The sequence below is a fragment of the Sesamum indicum genome, linkage group LG6 (genome assembly GCF_026168435.1).
Source record: "Sesamum indicum cultivar Baizhima isolate 11 linkage group LG6, ASM2616843v1, whole genome shotgun sequence".
Taxonomy (NCBI): domain Eukaryota; kingdom Viridiplantae; phylum Streptophyta; class Magnoliopsida; order Lamiales; family Pedaliaceae; genus Sesamum; species Sesamum indicum.
The window spans coordinates 22,205,095-22,220,831 of NC_142662.1; the positions used below are offsets into that span (position 1 = coordinate 22,205,095).

The following is a 15,737-nucleotide window of genomic DNA, read 5'->3' on the forward strand; positions in this document are numbered from 1 at the left end:
ATACAAGTGTCATAATTATAAGGTCATAAACTTTTAAAAAAATTAAATCAGAATAGTAATGTCGGAAAACTTTTAAAATTGATAGAAAATTCAACCATATATTTTATTAATGCTAATTTCTATTTAGTATTACATTTTTACAGCACTTTACTTATATTTTGTATGTATTGGTGGATCTGAAAGTAAATAATTTAAATTTTTAACGACAAATTCTTTTTTGATTTGTTTGAATAATTTTTATATGAATTTCAAAGTCTTCGACTCCCATTTTGAATTATGTTATGTAAAATATTGATGAATTTCAATTTTTTTTAATTTAAAATTATTCGAAATCCTTTATTAAATGTTTCACTTATAATGTACTTCATTACAAGTTTAACTCATTTTATTATCGATGATTAAGGATCTAGCCTCCGTACTTCCATTAGTCCGTGATACAATTCTTCCCTTACATCAAATAAAATATCAAATACCTCTAACTTAAATTTTTCGTTTTTCACTCCTCGTCATACCCATTGACTCGTCTTTCCAAGAAAAAAAAAAAACCCCATAAAAGAGAATTGTTCAATATTGTACCAATAGATTAAAGCATACTTGATTTATGTGCATAATTCAAATTTTTATTATATTTTGAAGGAAAAAAATGATAAAATGAATAAGCAATCAAAATTAATAAAATGAATTAATTTTAAATGTATATAAACAGAAGATTAACAATAAAATTAAAAGAGGTGGTGAATTTTTAAAAGAAATAATAAATAGGGCAGTTTAGATAATTCGTATTTTACGTGATAGTTACTCTAAAGATCTCATTCTTAATAAATAACCAGCAGTCGAACACACTTGATGCACATGTAGAGTACAATTTTTTTAATATATTTATTTAAAAACCTATAAGAAAAGTATTTTTCTTTTAATCATAATAACATGAAGAAAAAATTTACATATAAATATTAAAAAAATAAAAAGAAATTAGAAGTTGGCAGTTGCTACTATTTAAATAAACTTACATTTATAGACCTATAAGATATATTTGAGTAAAGACAAATAAGGGTATAGTTTTGGGGGATTATGGATACTATCTCGTACTCTTAATATTTGTTTTGTATAATAAATCGATTCATATGTCAGCTAAAATTTACAAAATTTATTGATATTAGTAAAAAAATTGAATAAAAATTTATATTTATTTTTGATTGACTTATTACTGACCTTGTAAGTCAAATAAATCTTTTATGATGAAGCTACCTTATACATCTTTGGGTAAAATGAAGTTTTATTCTTACAATGATAGTTTGTTGGACGGAAATAAATATTAAAAGTACTAAATATAATTTTTTAAAAGGATAATTATATTTACACCCCCTTACCTATCGTTTATTTACACAAATCATCCTATCTTTTGCATAACTACAAAAACTACGCTTGATAGCCAATAAATAAGAGTAATTTGTATAATGATACTAAAGTTTTTAGGGTTTGAGTGTAATTTTTTTTAAAAAAAGGGTAGTTTGTGTAAGTAATATTGACATTTTAGTGGATGTATATGTAATTATTTAAAAGATACAAGTAATTTATGTAAACGAATCGTAATTTAAGGGGTGTAAATATAATTACCTATTTTCTAAATTACAGAAAGTTTAGTTATAATTACACCGTGCTTAACGGGAGGTAGATGTAATAATCCCTTGAATATAAGTAAAAATGTGAACTGGGAAGATTCTCCTTTTCTTCCCATCCTACACTTTTATCACAATCATTACCACATAATGTAACTTTAAAAGAGTGTAAAGTACAGGGGGAAAGGCCGTTCAACAAGAACAACTCCCTTTGAGAAAGTCAAATGTCAATAAAGCCAATGCAGGATTAAATTACAGGAATCGAGCCACTATGTGCTATGATCTTTTTCATTGTTGTGTATAAAATTCAATATTTTACAGTTGAAACTTTCACCAAAAGGAAAAGTATGGCTGCTGCCGTTATCACCAGCATATCACCAGCATATCACCACCATCATATATCTATGTAGCTATCTATATCCATCAATGGCGAGTCAGTCAACTCAACCCGGGTGTCCTGCCGTTTGTTGCCTCTCCCTTTCAAGATTCCAAGAACCCCTTTTTGTTGGTCTGCAAGAACACCTGCAGCAAACTCGTGCAAGTATGTATTCCATCTCTGTGTTTTTGTTTCAAATATATACTCGTAAAGATGTTTTTATGTCAAAATGGGTTCTTTGGAGGCCAAATTGTTTACTTCTCTTGTATTTTACCAAGCCCTTCTGTGGTTTGTTGTTTGTTTTATGTTGGAGACAGATGGGCTGTGTTTACTTGATTCTTTGTGTTTGTCTTGGAAATGTCAAGTTTCTGTTTTTGTGGATTCTTGGTTTACTTTCTTAGCTCTCAAGAGGGGTTTTTCACTTGGAATAGTTATTTACTTTTCAAATCTTCTGCTTCTTACTTGCCAATTAGTAGAGGTTTTGGCAGTTGGAGATTGTGATGGAGAGTGAATTTTCAGTTCCATTTATTATTGATTGTTTCAGGTTGAGCTAAGTGTAGGAGATGACTAACAATCTCGGGGAAATGGTGTGTCTTGGAACGTCACAGCTAAGTTCTGGCAAGCTTGGAAGAAACATACTTGTTTGCTTGTGTCTGTCTTTGTTGTTTATCAGCGCAAAAAGCAAAAGAACGCATCCAGCTGAAGGTATACTTTTGTATAGTTTCTTATTTTCTTCCTCTTGGAAATCTAGCCTAAAAGCCATGTAAATCACCAACTTCTGTTAATTAAGGGGAAAAATTCATAGAATGATGATTGTATGTTAATAAATACTAGATTTAATGTGCTTAAAAGTTAACCTTATCGTAACTCAAAAACGTACAGCACATTGAATGAGAAAGCAATTTTAGTAGCAAGATGGCTTTGCAGGATCTACTAAGAGTCATTCAGATTTCTTATGCCGAAATTCCAATACCTTTTCATTGCTCTCTCTATTTCTTACAGTTTCTTATATTTTGGAAGTGTTCAATATACTGTTGGAAATATATGTAAAGTGCTCCAGATTAACAGTACTCTATCAATTATGTGTAGCCTGAATTCTTGTAATATGGCCTCATAGAAGAATCGGTCATCTCTCATCCAAAGAAAAGGCACTAGGAACTAACTTATGTGGAAGAAGATATGATATGATAGCCATTGGTAGTGTTATTGTGACTGTAGCAGTGAAACCTAAGGAACTGCTGTAGTAAATGACAAGTTTTATGCACCCTTTAGATTGAGCTGTATAGAATAGCATCTTTTCCACTTTATATTTGACACATTTTCTCAAACTCTATTGCAATATGCATAAGCGGCCATCACAGCTTTGTCATGCTTTCATAAGGTTTTTCTTTGAAAGTTGACTTACATGTGATTGCGCTTACTTTTACACATCGCAAAATCTTGAAATGTACTCTCCCTTAGGCTGTTACTAGTGCAGAAAATCTGTTGGGAGAAGTTGTCTTATGATTCATGCTAATGCTCTGGCTAAATGTAATGGTCATGACATCAATTTTGCATCAGGTCGTCAGATCGTATGAACTATAACCCTAAAATTCCATGTGGTTTCTTGATATGGAACTATTCAGTTTATATTTATTAGCTGAAAGACAAAGTTGTTCTTCCCTGATTGATTATCTTTGTTTTGTGCAAGTTCTCAACTTAATTAGAAAACTAAAACATAAAATTGATTCAAATTTAATTTAGTGAATCATAATTGCTATATGGATTCATGATAAAATAGTTTTAATTTTATTAAAGTTATTTTGACTTTTCAATGTTGTCTCCAGTGAGTGCATTGCGATCCATCAAGGGGAGTTTGATTGATCCTTACAAAAATCTCCGCAACTGGAACAGAGGGGATCCATGCACTTCAAATTGGACTGGCATTATCTGCCATAATATTACACTCAGTGACGGTTACTTCCACATTAAAGAATTGTATGATTACTATACTTAAAAAATAGAAGTTTCCTACAAAACCTTTTGTTGATGCCTTACTATGATTTCATGTTTGCATATGCTCCCAGACACTATACTTTTATACATGATGGCTTCGTAGTTTGAGTTCACAAAATATTGGACTCACCTTTTGCACATGGTTATGTTTAAGTGGTTGAAGAAGTTACCAAGATGTAGTGAACAGAAGAGTGTTACAGATATTAGATACTAAATGTCACTTCTATCTAACAATAATCAACAAAAGAGGAAAAAGTTTCGACTAAATTACTTGCACGTGTATACCACATATATTGGCTTTGGATTAATAATTTAACATAACATATTATCTTGGTGCCATGTCATTAGATAAGAAGCCAACATAATGGGAATATCACTATACACAGAAATGAGGTCTGTCCATTTTATGATAATGGCAAGTTTGATAAACAGATGCTGCATGACAAAATCATGAGAGAGAGCAAACCAAGTGTACAATGTGCAGAAGCTGCCCACTGTCTACGTTAGACTAAATGGGGTTGATACGAATAAAATGTGCACGCAGAAGGAATATGATCTCTCTTGAAGTTAAAAAAAAAATCACTCATATGTTTCTGGGATGTAAATAGCCGTATAAGTTCCTTTCTTTTATTGGTATGATGTGCATAATCCATATTCTTGTGGATATTCTGAATTTTTCCACATGTCAGATCATCTTGAGTGCATCTGGATTTATACTTTTCCTAATGATGCCTTTTCCATTTTTCCCTTCAACAACAGGTTGTTGTTAAATAGCAATCTATCTGGAAGTTTATCTCCAGAACTTGGTCGATTATCTTATTTGGAGATACTGTGAGTACAATATTTCTTATTCTATGCGTTTAACGGGCTTTGGCATATTTTGCCTCAATAACTTATTTGTTATAGTGGTTGTGGCTTTACCTTCTTTTGAATTGCTCTATTAATCTTTTGTAGGGATTTTATGTGGAACAATATTAATGGCACTATTCCAAAGGAGATAGGCAACATTACAACGTTGGAGCTGCTGTGAGTGGAAATAGTTTCTCGGCCCTTCCTACCATTATACTACTCTGTCAATTGATTGATAAATGGTCATGGATAACTTCCTTTAAATTCATGACCGGATGTTATCCCATCGAACAGATTTTTTCACAATCCTCATTGTTGAGAAAAACATTTCATCTATTATTTTGCGGATGCCACAGATCTGATTGTGTTTTTGGCTTCATAAAATAAAAGTGCAATGTATTTTCCATTCTTACAGTCGCTTCCTTTCTCTGGTTTCAGGCTTCTAAGTGGAAATAAACTAACTGGTTTCTTGCCTGATGAGCTTGGTTATCTATCCAACTTGGACAGAATTCAAATCGATGAGAATCAAATATCTGGACCAATACCATTGTCCTTTGCTAACTTGAGCAAAGCAAAACACTTGTAATCATATTTCTTTATTTCTCATTTCCAGACATCAAATAACTGATGTGGTTGTTGGCCTTACAGTAGTTCATATTTTTCTTTATGTTCTGATCAGTCACATGAACAATAATTCACTCAGTGGGCAAATACCACCGGTGCTGTCTCGACTTCCAGTTCTTGTTCATTTGTGAGTCACACAGCTGTTTATTTTAACACTAACATGACATCTTATCTTAGTCATTGACTTGAAGTTTTTGCAGGTTGCTTGACAATAACAACTTTTCAGGAGATCTTCCACCTCAACTGTCTGAATTGCCTCATCTACTAATACTGTATGCCAGCTTTGCCTCATTATATCTTCTATTTAGATAGTGCTTGAAGCCGCAGGTTTGCCAATCTAGTGAACCTTTGGTGGTCTGGGATAATCTAATGTAACCTGATATAGTTAAACTGGCATTTTCTTGATACTACATGAGTGTCTGTGATGATATTTATTAGAAAATGTTACAATGTTTGGAAATTAAAATTGTATTTTCTTATACTAATTTACTAATAACTTCCTTTATGGAAGATAAACAAGGGGGCTCAGTGGGTCAGTGGTGAAAGTGGAGTTCAAGAATTAATGTTCTCCAGTATGAAAATTCCATACTACAAGATATTAAGATTGCTTTCATTTGGTGTTGTTCATGCTGCATTAGAAGTTCCACTGACAATGGTTGTTACTGTGATTTAGATAGCTATATCAAGTTGTATAAAGTACAGAAAAGACACTCCATTAGAACCCCGATGAAAGCTTAATTGGATGCCAGATATGTATAGAATAAATGACCTATTGGAATTTGGAAGCTTAATCCTTTAGAATATTTCAGGGGATGGTGATATTCAATGAGTATGGAATCCATATGATTACTATAGTTACCTTGTAAGTGCATATTGTTTTGTATGGTGTTATGTGTGTACATTGGACTGAAAACTGCAAGATTTCTTCTTTTATGTTTGAGGTAATGGTTGAGAAGCTCTAACTAAAAATTTTGCTAAGTTGAAGTGAGATGCATCTTAATTTGCCAACTAATCTGAAACCATACACCTATTGAGATATATAAGCATAAAGGTAAATATGAAGCTGTCACGAAGCTGATGATGAATCCATAAGCTTTTTTTGTTGCTCTTTTATCATAATTGATAGCTGCTGGACAGCTCGAACTGCGGCAAAGATTAAAGATAGATTTATTTAATTATTTTATAGGATAAGCAGAATTTACATGATTGGAAAACTTTATGAATTGAAACTTGCCACCGCATTTTAGATGCAAATTTACTCCCAAAGACTGTAAAGGAGGCAACTATATCTTTCCAAATGCCAGAGTTTCAATCCGAGAAAAGTTTGGTGCGGTTCTCGTACTTTTGATTGATGAATATTGAGCAAACGGAAAGTTAAGTTCCGATTGTTTCGAAGTTAACCACAGACAAATGAAAAAGGTGGTGGGAAATTTTAACATACAAAATAGGAAAAAGAAAGAAGTCAGACAACAAGATTTCTGTCTAGAAGCTAGTAAGTATGGATGCTTCTTGCCAGAAGTATTCCCATCACTTTGAAGTTTCAAGTTTTCTTCTATGTACGCCAAGCAGAGATGGAAAAATGATCTTATAGGTGTTTGACTAATCCTTTGAAAAGGAAAGACAAGGGAGCCGTAGACTTGCATGAACTTTGATTCCCTATCCTTAGTTTGCTTTCTAGCTAAAATTTTACAAAATTTTGCAACTTCTCATTTTGCTCTCTCCCTCCTGAAATTGCCTTAGTCTCTATGATAAATGGATATATAGTTTATAATGCATTAAAAAAATTTACACTTAAGATTTGGGATGTAAGATGAGTCGAGTCCTGTTGAACTGGAGCTGAAAAGCAAGGTTGAGTGTTGCCCCTGTTTGGAAGCTCATATATATATATATATATTATTTTTTTGAAGTTTTATGTACTTTTATACTTTCGGTACTATATCAAATACATACATTAAAATAATATAAAGCATATAAAAATTATTCAATCAATATTATATTTTTAAATTTACATCATAAGAGTATATTTTTCTAAAGCTGTGCGAAACGTCTATATAAATAAGCTCGATTGCTGCATATTGTATATTTTCTTTTTCTTTTCTTTTGTGAAAAAGTATGTATTTGATATAATATAAAATCATGTTTATTTTGTGTTAATATTAATTTTTCGTTGATTCTCATTTAACTTCTACAAAGTAGCTTAATAGTTTCTGCAGTTATTTATCTTTTTTGTTATTCAATCCAAAAGAACTTTGGCAAATAAAATTGACAAAATATTTACATTCGTAGGAATAACAATGACCTTTCATTATTATCCAGTACATATGTTTTACAAAATATGTATATATTGATAGTTAATTTTGTCAAAGCTTTGTAAATATGTATTGATTTCGTAATGTCCCTAAATTAATGGCAAAAGATAAGGATATTCTGATATGGTAATAATGATTAAAATTTTCTGTGTTATTGTGTATTCTATGTCATATGAGTTTACAGATGAGAAGAACTAATGTTGACTTATAAGCTTCTTTGACATTTTATTTTATTGATAAATATGTGATATGTAAATTGTTATTAATTTTACCTTAGAATTTATTTTCAAAATCTTCTTCATTTAATTTCTAATCGTTATCTTTTTATATTAAATATTGTTATTAACTTTTTATATAATTTAACTTAAAATAAAAATTTTCTCCTGGAAAATTTATTTGTAAAATTCATATATTCTAAAATTACTGAAAATTTTCATATTAATTTATTTTTTAATTTATGTAATTGAACCAAGTTATATATATATGTGTGTGTATCTCTCTGTGCGTGTAAATGCATTTTCTAAGTCTTTGTTAAGTACGTTCATATCGATAAACTGATTAACAATTAAAACATGATTTTTTTTTTTTTGAAAAGTAGGTTATTATTTAATTGTTTCACAAATGCTGCTTTCTACCTCTTCAAGTTTTTTGTATAATTAATTAACAAAAGAATATTTAGATTATTATTAATATCTAAATTGTGTTCATTACTCTTCTACTTCTTTAATTTACTTTCTTGGTTCCAATACAAAATTAAGAATATCTTCTATATCTAAAATCAAAATGAAAGTTTATTTTGTTAAAGTCATTTATTTAATAAATACTTTAAGAAGTAATATTTTTTTAATGATTTATTTTTAAGCCTGCGCCAAGTTTGGTTTTTTGCACCCTATTCTAGACAACAATTTCGTTACGACCTATCTTGTGAACTTCATGGGGTCAGGCCTCTAGGAATCACTCAGAAGGATGCAGTAAAATCTTATTTATGCTGAATTTGGAGGGACTTCTTGGTGATTCTTTCTGGATGCCTTTTCCTTTCTACTTAGCATGTGGTCTCATTTTATGCTCTAATATAGGAGAATCACACAGAATTTGTGATGTTTAAACCATTTTGCAGTAATGCGATGAACTAATTGATCATAAAATTATAGTTATCTCATCAATTGACAATTGCAAGGACACCAATATTCTTCTAAACGAAGCTGTAGAGCAAGTCATAATTTCAGGCTTTTTCCAAGTAAAACCTTGTTTAGTTCCTGCCTTTCCATCCCAAATTTCTTTCGCAGTCTCTATGCATGTGTTGCTTTTCCTCTTCATTAATGTTCTGATTTGATTGAAAAATATTCTTACCTAAATATCATGCATTTTGTTTTCATACGTTTTTGTTTATTAGGCTCTTCTATTGTTGAGGGAAAGAAGATTAACTATAACTTCTGAAAATTTACTGAACAAATCAGTGCACATGCAACCAAGGTGCTTCTAATCTTGTTTTGTTGTTTTGTTCGTTTGTTTTCCAGTCAACTCGACAATAATAACTTTAATGGGAGTACAATTCCCTCTTCATATGGCAACATGTCTCACCTGGTGAAATTGTAAGTTCATGTGATGCTATATTTGTTCTTTTATGCTAATTTCTTTCTGAGTTGTGCATGGCATAAACCAATTCTTTAGTTATGCCTACAATTGCTTTTTTGAGATAGACTTAGACGTGAGATTATGGTCTCAATGATCTTTCAATCTTTTTGAGAGGTTGAAGTTCCAGAAGAAAGTGGGAAGTCCAGATAATTTTGAGATAATGCTGGTAATAGTTTCAGTTTTTTGGATGTATCAGGAGTCTAAGGAACTGCAGTTTGCGGGGGTCAATTCCTGACTGGAGCAATATGTCTAATATTGCTTACATGTAAGTAAATACTCATTAGATTAGTACATTTACCCTACTGTGTTGACATTTATCCAGCTTCTGTATTTTCCTGTTTGAACATCTATATTGGAAGAGAATCTATACTTCAGCATTCTAAGACAATTTGCGGGTTGTTAACTAGTTTGCTAGTATGCTCTTTAACTATTATCTCATATTCTCATTTGAGGCACTCTCTATTTCAGAGATTTAAGCCTGAATCAGCTTAGTGGACCCATACCAACTGGTGCACTTTCTGAGAATATCACAACTATGTAAGAAACTGTCCCTAGACTTATAGCTTGTTAAATGCTCTGGAACAATATTCACAAGGACATTCTTTAAAGCATATGAATTTTTGCCTGGAACTAATACTTTGTTGTTCTATGCAGTGATCTCTCTTACAACAATCTGAATGGAACTATTCCCGCCACCTTCTCGAAGCTTCCCCATTTACAGAAATTGTAAGGCTTCATCAATTTCCTATCAATTTTATGTTCTTGATTGAATGGCATCTACCCATAAATTCCCTTCCTGGTGGTTTACTTTTATTGAGTAGTTCACTAGTTAACCAGATTTCGTTATGAGAATTTTAGTTTCTAAAAATATTTGGTGGACTAAGTAGTTCTGGAACTGCACATTTGTGGTGCAGGTCACTTGCAAATAATTTATTGATTGGTCCTGTCCCGTCCATCATTTGGCAAAACAGGACTCTAAATGCATCCGAGAAGCTCATTCTGTAAGGCCCCAAACAGGGAAAATTGATGGTCAAATAGGAAGTAGACTGCAAAGTGATTCTCAAATGTAATGTGTGAATTTGTACTTCTTATTGCAGGGACTTTGAGAACAATAAGTTTTCAAACATTTCAGGCAGTCTTTCGGTACCTCCCAACGTCACCATTGGGTTCGTCATTTATATAGCTTCCAACTTTTGCAGTCTATTTCTTTCCTAAGCTGGTCATGTTCCTGATAGTTGAAGAACTTTTGATGTGCATTTCTTCATCTTATACTGTATGAACTATTTCAGACTTCAGGGGAATCCTCTATGCTCAAATGAGAACGTAAGTCAGTTCTGCGCGCCACATGAAGTAGATTTCAGTAATACCGTAAACATTACAAGACTCAATGATTGCCCTCAGTCTTGTCCACCTCCGTACGAGTATGCCCCAGCATCTCCTGCTATCCGTTGCTTTTGTGCTGCTCCGCTGTACATTGGATATCGCTTAAAGAGTCCTGGGTTCTCATATTTTCTTCCATATTTCAATAAATTTGAGGAGAACCTAGGTTCTGGACTTGGGTTGAATCTACATCAGCTTCAGATCGATTCTGCTGCATGGCAAAAGGGGCCTCGTCTTAGAATGTACCTGAAGATTTTCCCAACATACGCAAATAAGAGCAAACAGTTGCTCAACAGGAGTGAGGTTGAGCGGATTCTTAGCCTGTTTGGTGGGTGGAGGATTCGCGATAACCCAGTGTTTGGACCTTTCGAGTTTCTCAATTACACACTTCCAGATCCTTATGAAGATGGCATGTTTCCTTTTCTTATATATCCCCTAGTTTCAGTAGACAATTGCATGAAGTAGAAGTAATCATAGAAGTCACAATACATGCCTTAGCTGGGAGATATCGCCTTCTTGATGAAATTAGATAATTTTCTGCCAGCAATTCTTCGGAAAAATATACTTTCATTCCTCATGCTGATAATAACCAACCTTTTGTTTACAATGTCATTTTTGCCCGTGCTTATACTGTTTAAGAAAGTAAACTATTATAGGAACTATGGAGGGACTGACTGCCATCAAAGTAGAAACTTATTCGTGTTGAATTTATAAGTTGAAGCACTTCATTTTATTTAGCTTTCTCCTATACTCTATGGACAAAAATGATCTTTTCCTATTATAAGATTTTGTTGAATCTTTTGTATACATCTGGAGAGGAATGAAAAGGCCTTGTAGACTATATGTGCATTTCCTCCAAAAATGGTGTACTGTAATTACTTGCTAACATAGTTATGCTCGAACTCAAGCACCTTTGTCTTTTAAGTAAAATGAAGATCATTGTCCAATAATTGATTCTGGGCTTAGTGTTATTTTATTAGTATGAGCATTTATATGCAGCTGCTTTTAATTCTTGGTTTCTGTTGCAGAATTCCACCGGTCTCCATCGTCCATAAACAAGGGAGCACTAGCAGGCATTATTATAGGAACAATCGCTGGATCAGTCACTCTATCTGCATTTGTTTCGCTTCTTATCTTGAGACGCCGCATCCAGAAACATCACCAATCTTCGAAAAGACATTTGCGTGAGTACCATAATTTTCTTCATTTAGTTATGTAAGTGTATCAAATAATTTATTCGATGACCCTATGTTTAACTATATGATATCCGTCGTTACGTTCTACCGCAGTATCTAGGATATCCATCAAAATCGATGGCGTGAAAGATTTTAGTTATGCTGAAACGGCACTGGCAACAAATAATTTCAGTAGCTTGAGTCTGGTTGGACAAGGAGGTTACGGGAAGGTGTATAGAGGCACTCTTGCTGATGGAACCATTGTGGCAATAAAGCGTGCTCAAGAGGGATCACTGCAGGGTGAAAAGGAGTTTCTTACAGAGATAGAACTCTTGTCGAGATTACACCACAGAAACTTGGTGTCGTTGATTGGATATTGTGACGAAGAAGGCGAACAGGTACCGTTATTGTTTCTACGTATAACTTACATACGGTTCAAAGTTGGAGTTCAAATACCCCATGCGAATGTTACATTTTGTTTCTTTTTGAACATATAAAATATGCTAATAATATATGTTTTATCGATACAAGATGAAAGAAAAATAACAAATAATTAATGAGTTTAATGGCACTCATAATATTTCTATCAAAGTCATTTTTAAATAACTTAACTACCACGTTGAAGTCACTAAATGCTAAGATGAGAACAGAACTTGTACGCCTTTAAAGCTCTAGTTTTTCATGTTGTATTATTATTTTCCTGGTGAATTGTAACTTAGAGGGTATTTGGCTAAGATTATTAAAAGATTTCATGAGCTTGTACATCTTATAACACGTTTTCAGAGCGTATAAGATGTTAAATCTTATTCTGAAGATAAGTTTTTCAAACGTTTGGATAAAATATAACAGTAGGGCTCATAAGATATTAGCAACAGCCAAATTTATAATTAGATTGAAGATATTTCTTCAAACTTATTACTTTCTTCTAAAGAACTTATAAGCTCTTAATATTTTTTTTATTTAATTTTTTATAAGCTCTTCTTTTTCTTAAAAAAAAAAATGACCTTGTAAACTCTCAAAACATCTTAAAATGTTTTAAAAAAACTTATAAATTCACCCAGACAACACATCCTCTTAGTTCGTTTATTTGTTTTGCAACTACGTAACAATTCTTGCCCGAGGGTTAGCTACTCATGTTTATTTGTATGTTTCGCGATGCAGATGTTGATTTATGAGTTCATGTCTAATGGCACGTTGAGAGATCACCTGTCTGGTAAATTGAAAGCCTTCTCCTCAACTTCGTTTCTTTAACTTTTATTCTACTTTATAACATATGTTACGTAGGAGTAACATAATAATATATCATGATATTAAACCCTTTTGTATGGTGCTTGGATACGACATTCATGATATTACAGGTAAGTTTAAAGCGCCTATGAGTTTCTCTATGAGAGTAAGAACAGCATTAGGTGCAGCCAGAGGCATCCTTTATCTTCACACGGAAGCCAATCCTCCAATATTTCATCGGGATATCAAGGCAACCAACATATTGTTGGACTCTAAGTATACCGCCAAGGTTGCTGATTTTGGGCTGTCACGTCTCGCTCCAGAGCCGGAGCTTGATGGATCTGTGCCTGCTCATGTATCTACGGTTGTCAAGGGGACACCGGTAAGAATCATAGAGAAAGCAAGCATTAATATATAATAAAGCAACATCTGGTTTTGATGGTTTAATCTTGATTTTAAAATGATAATATACTATATAAACGAAGGGCGAGTTTATAAGCTTTTTAAAGTATGTTGTAAGATCTAAAATATTAGGAGCTTATAAGCTCATTTTTGGAAAGAGTATGGAAATCTTAACTTATTTTTAAAATTTTATTTGATAATATTAATTGCATCATCTTTTTTCATGCGAACAATTTTAAGAGTTTTAACATCTGACGAGCTCATATCTAAAAACATTTTATAAGATGTTCAAATAAGCTTTAGCCAGACACCCTCTAACTCAAGTTATGTTACTTACCAAATACCAATGTCTGATTTTTGCAGGGATACCTTGATCCGGAGTATTTCCTAACTCATGAGCTGACCGATAAGAGTGACGTCTACAGCCTTGGGGTTGTATTCATGGAGCTGATAACAGGAATGCACCCTATTTTTCATGGCAAAAACATCGTGAGAGAGGTACTATGTCATTTCCCACAATGCTTTTCTCATATCTTGACACGTTTAAGGAATAATGATAATTACATAGAGGCATCCCAAGGTTTTTGGTCATGAAACAAAGAAAACCCATGATTTTGAAAACTATAATAACACTACCTGCAGTCATGTTTTATATTACAAGTTCCTTTCTGACCATATGGTTTTCAGGGACAACTGTAACACAGAACATTGAAGATTCATTGTAAATTTTCACCTCCCCCCCCCCGCCCCCCCCCCCCCCCCAATGTTATTTCGAACCTAATTACAACCCAATCATGTTACCGGCTTTCATTGCCTACTTCTACGTCATTCCAATAGTTCAATCCAACTAAAATACTTCAAAGTTTGTTTTTGGATGGGGTGAACTTCTTTTCTCTCATTGTTGACTATCTCCTCAGGTCAAAACTGCATACCGTTCAGGCATGATATTCTCAGTCATTGACGAGCGGATGGGCTCTTATCCTTCCGAATGTGTTGAAAAGTTTGTTATTCTAGCGCTCAAGTGTTGCCAAGACGAAACGGATGAGAGGCCTTCAATGGCAGTAGTGGTCAGAGAACTTGAAAACATATGGAGCATGATGCCAGAATCTGATTCCAAGATAACGGAATCCGTAGTCAGCAAGCCTGAAATGGTGCCGACTCCACCGTCATCAATATCATCATCAACGTCTACATTGAGGACTCCTTATGTTTCACAAGATGTCTCCAGCAGCGATCTTGTCAGTGGAGCCATCCCCACCGTTGCTCCCAGGTGATTTCCATCAATGGTGTTTTGTCATAGTTCTCTGTACAGTGATTATTTTAGTTGCATTTGTGCATCAGCAGAAAACAGCTTACTGGTTTTAGTGTAGAGACATAGATTGTATCAGATTGGGTCAAATGCAACACATCTCCATTTGAAAAATACTGATGAGCAGAAAATCTCCTAAAACAATGGAATTGCTGAACTTTAAAACTTGTTATTCTTGTATAAGATAAATTACATTAACACCGTGTGAGGTCAAGTCAAATTATATAAACACCTCCTGTATTGTGCAAATTACAATTAAATCCCCGACGGATGTTAGTGTAATGTTTTTCAAGAGGTATTTGTGTAAGTAAGAGGGTGTAGTTGTAATTCAATTATAACCTTAGGGGTCTAGCCGCAATTTTATTAAAAAAAGGGGTGTCTGTGTATTTTGGCCTAATTTCAAGGGATGCCAATGTAATTTACCTTAAGAAAAATGAAAGTAAAAAGGGATGTATATTAAGAAGTTTTATATTTGGTTAGGGATTCGACTTGTCAATGAGTAGGTATTACCCTATTCATACCCAAAAAATAATTTTCATATCGATATCCATATCCATATCCTATCCTACATCCTAAAAATGAGTGGGTATGAATAGAGTTTGATGTCCTAAAATACCTGTGGGTATAGGTAATGGCTTAATACGCTAAAATACTCATGTATTGATAGTCTAATGTCCAAAGATATATATTTATATAGTAATTTAAAATTGTTAAATTTATCGGCTAAATTTATTTAATATTTGAAAATTTTAAATAGTATATTATCGTTCATTACATGTTTTATTTATATTAATTACTTATTGAAGTTTTAATCAAATATGTTAAGAGTTTTTCATA

At 33.0% G+C, this 15,737-nt stretch overlaps 1 protein-coding gene across 1 annotated transcript; it reads left to right on the forward strand.

Annotated features, from left to right (window-relative positions):
• Nucleotides 1–1,825: 1,825 nt before the first annotated feature.
• LOC105163843 (putative LRR receptor-like serine/threonine-protein kinase At1g06840) lies at nt 1,826–15,098 on the forward strand. The gene is made up of 21 exons (XM_011082334.3): nt 1,826–2,160; nt 2,540–2,700; nt 3,822–3,972; nt 4,750–4,821; nt 4,945–5,016; nt 5,278–5,421; nt 5,519–5,590; nt 5,664–5,735; nt 9,290–9,364; nt 9,604–9,672; nt 9,876–9,944; nt 10,062–10,133; nt 10,322–10,408; nt 10,505–10,573; nt 10,697–11,196; nt 11,816–11,971; nt 12,077–12,360; nt 13,124–13,175; nt 13,321–13,571; nt 13,955–14,089; nt 14,509–15,098. The coding sequence occupies exons 2-21, from the start codon at nt 2,559–2,561 to the stop codon at nt 14,863–14,865; spliced, it is 2,901 nt and encodes a 966-aa protein (XP_011080636.2). The 5' UTR covers nt 1,826–2,160; nt 2,540–2,558; the 3' UTR covers nt 14,866–15,098.
• Nucleotides 15,099–15,737: the final 639 nt, after the last annotated feature.

Bases quoted from the DNA above. Each gene is read 5' to 3' on its own strand.
- LOC105163843 (XM_011082334.3), top strand. From the start codon at position 2,559: ATGACTAACAATCTCGGGGAAATGGTGTGTCTTGGAACGTCACAGCTA. The intron at 10,134-10,321 runs GTAAGGCTTCAT...TTTGTGGTGCAG, and splicing joins CTTCCCCATTTACAGAAATT to GTCACTTGCAAATAATTTAT. The intron at 13,176-13,320 runs GTAAATTGAAAG...ATGATATTACAG, and splicing joins GTTGAGAGATCACCTGTCTG to GTAAGTTTAAAGCGCCTATG.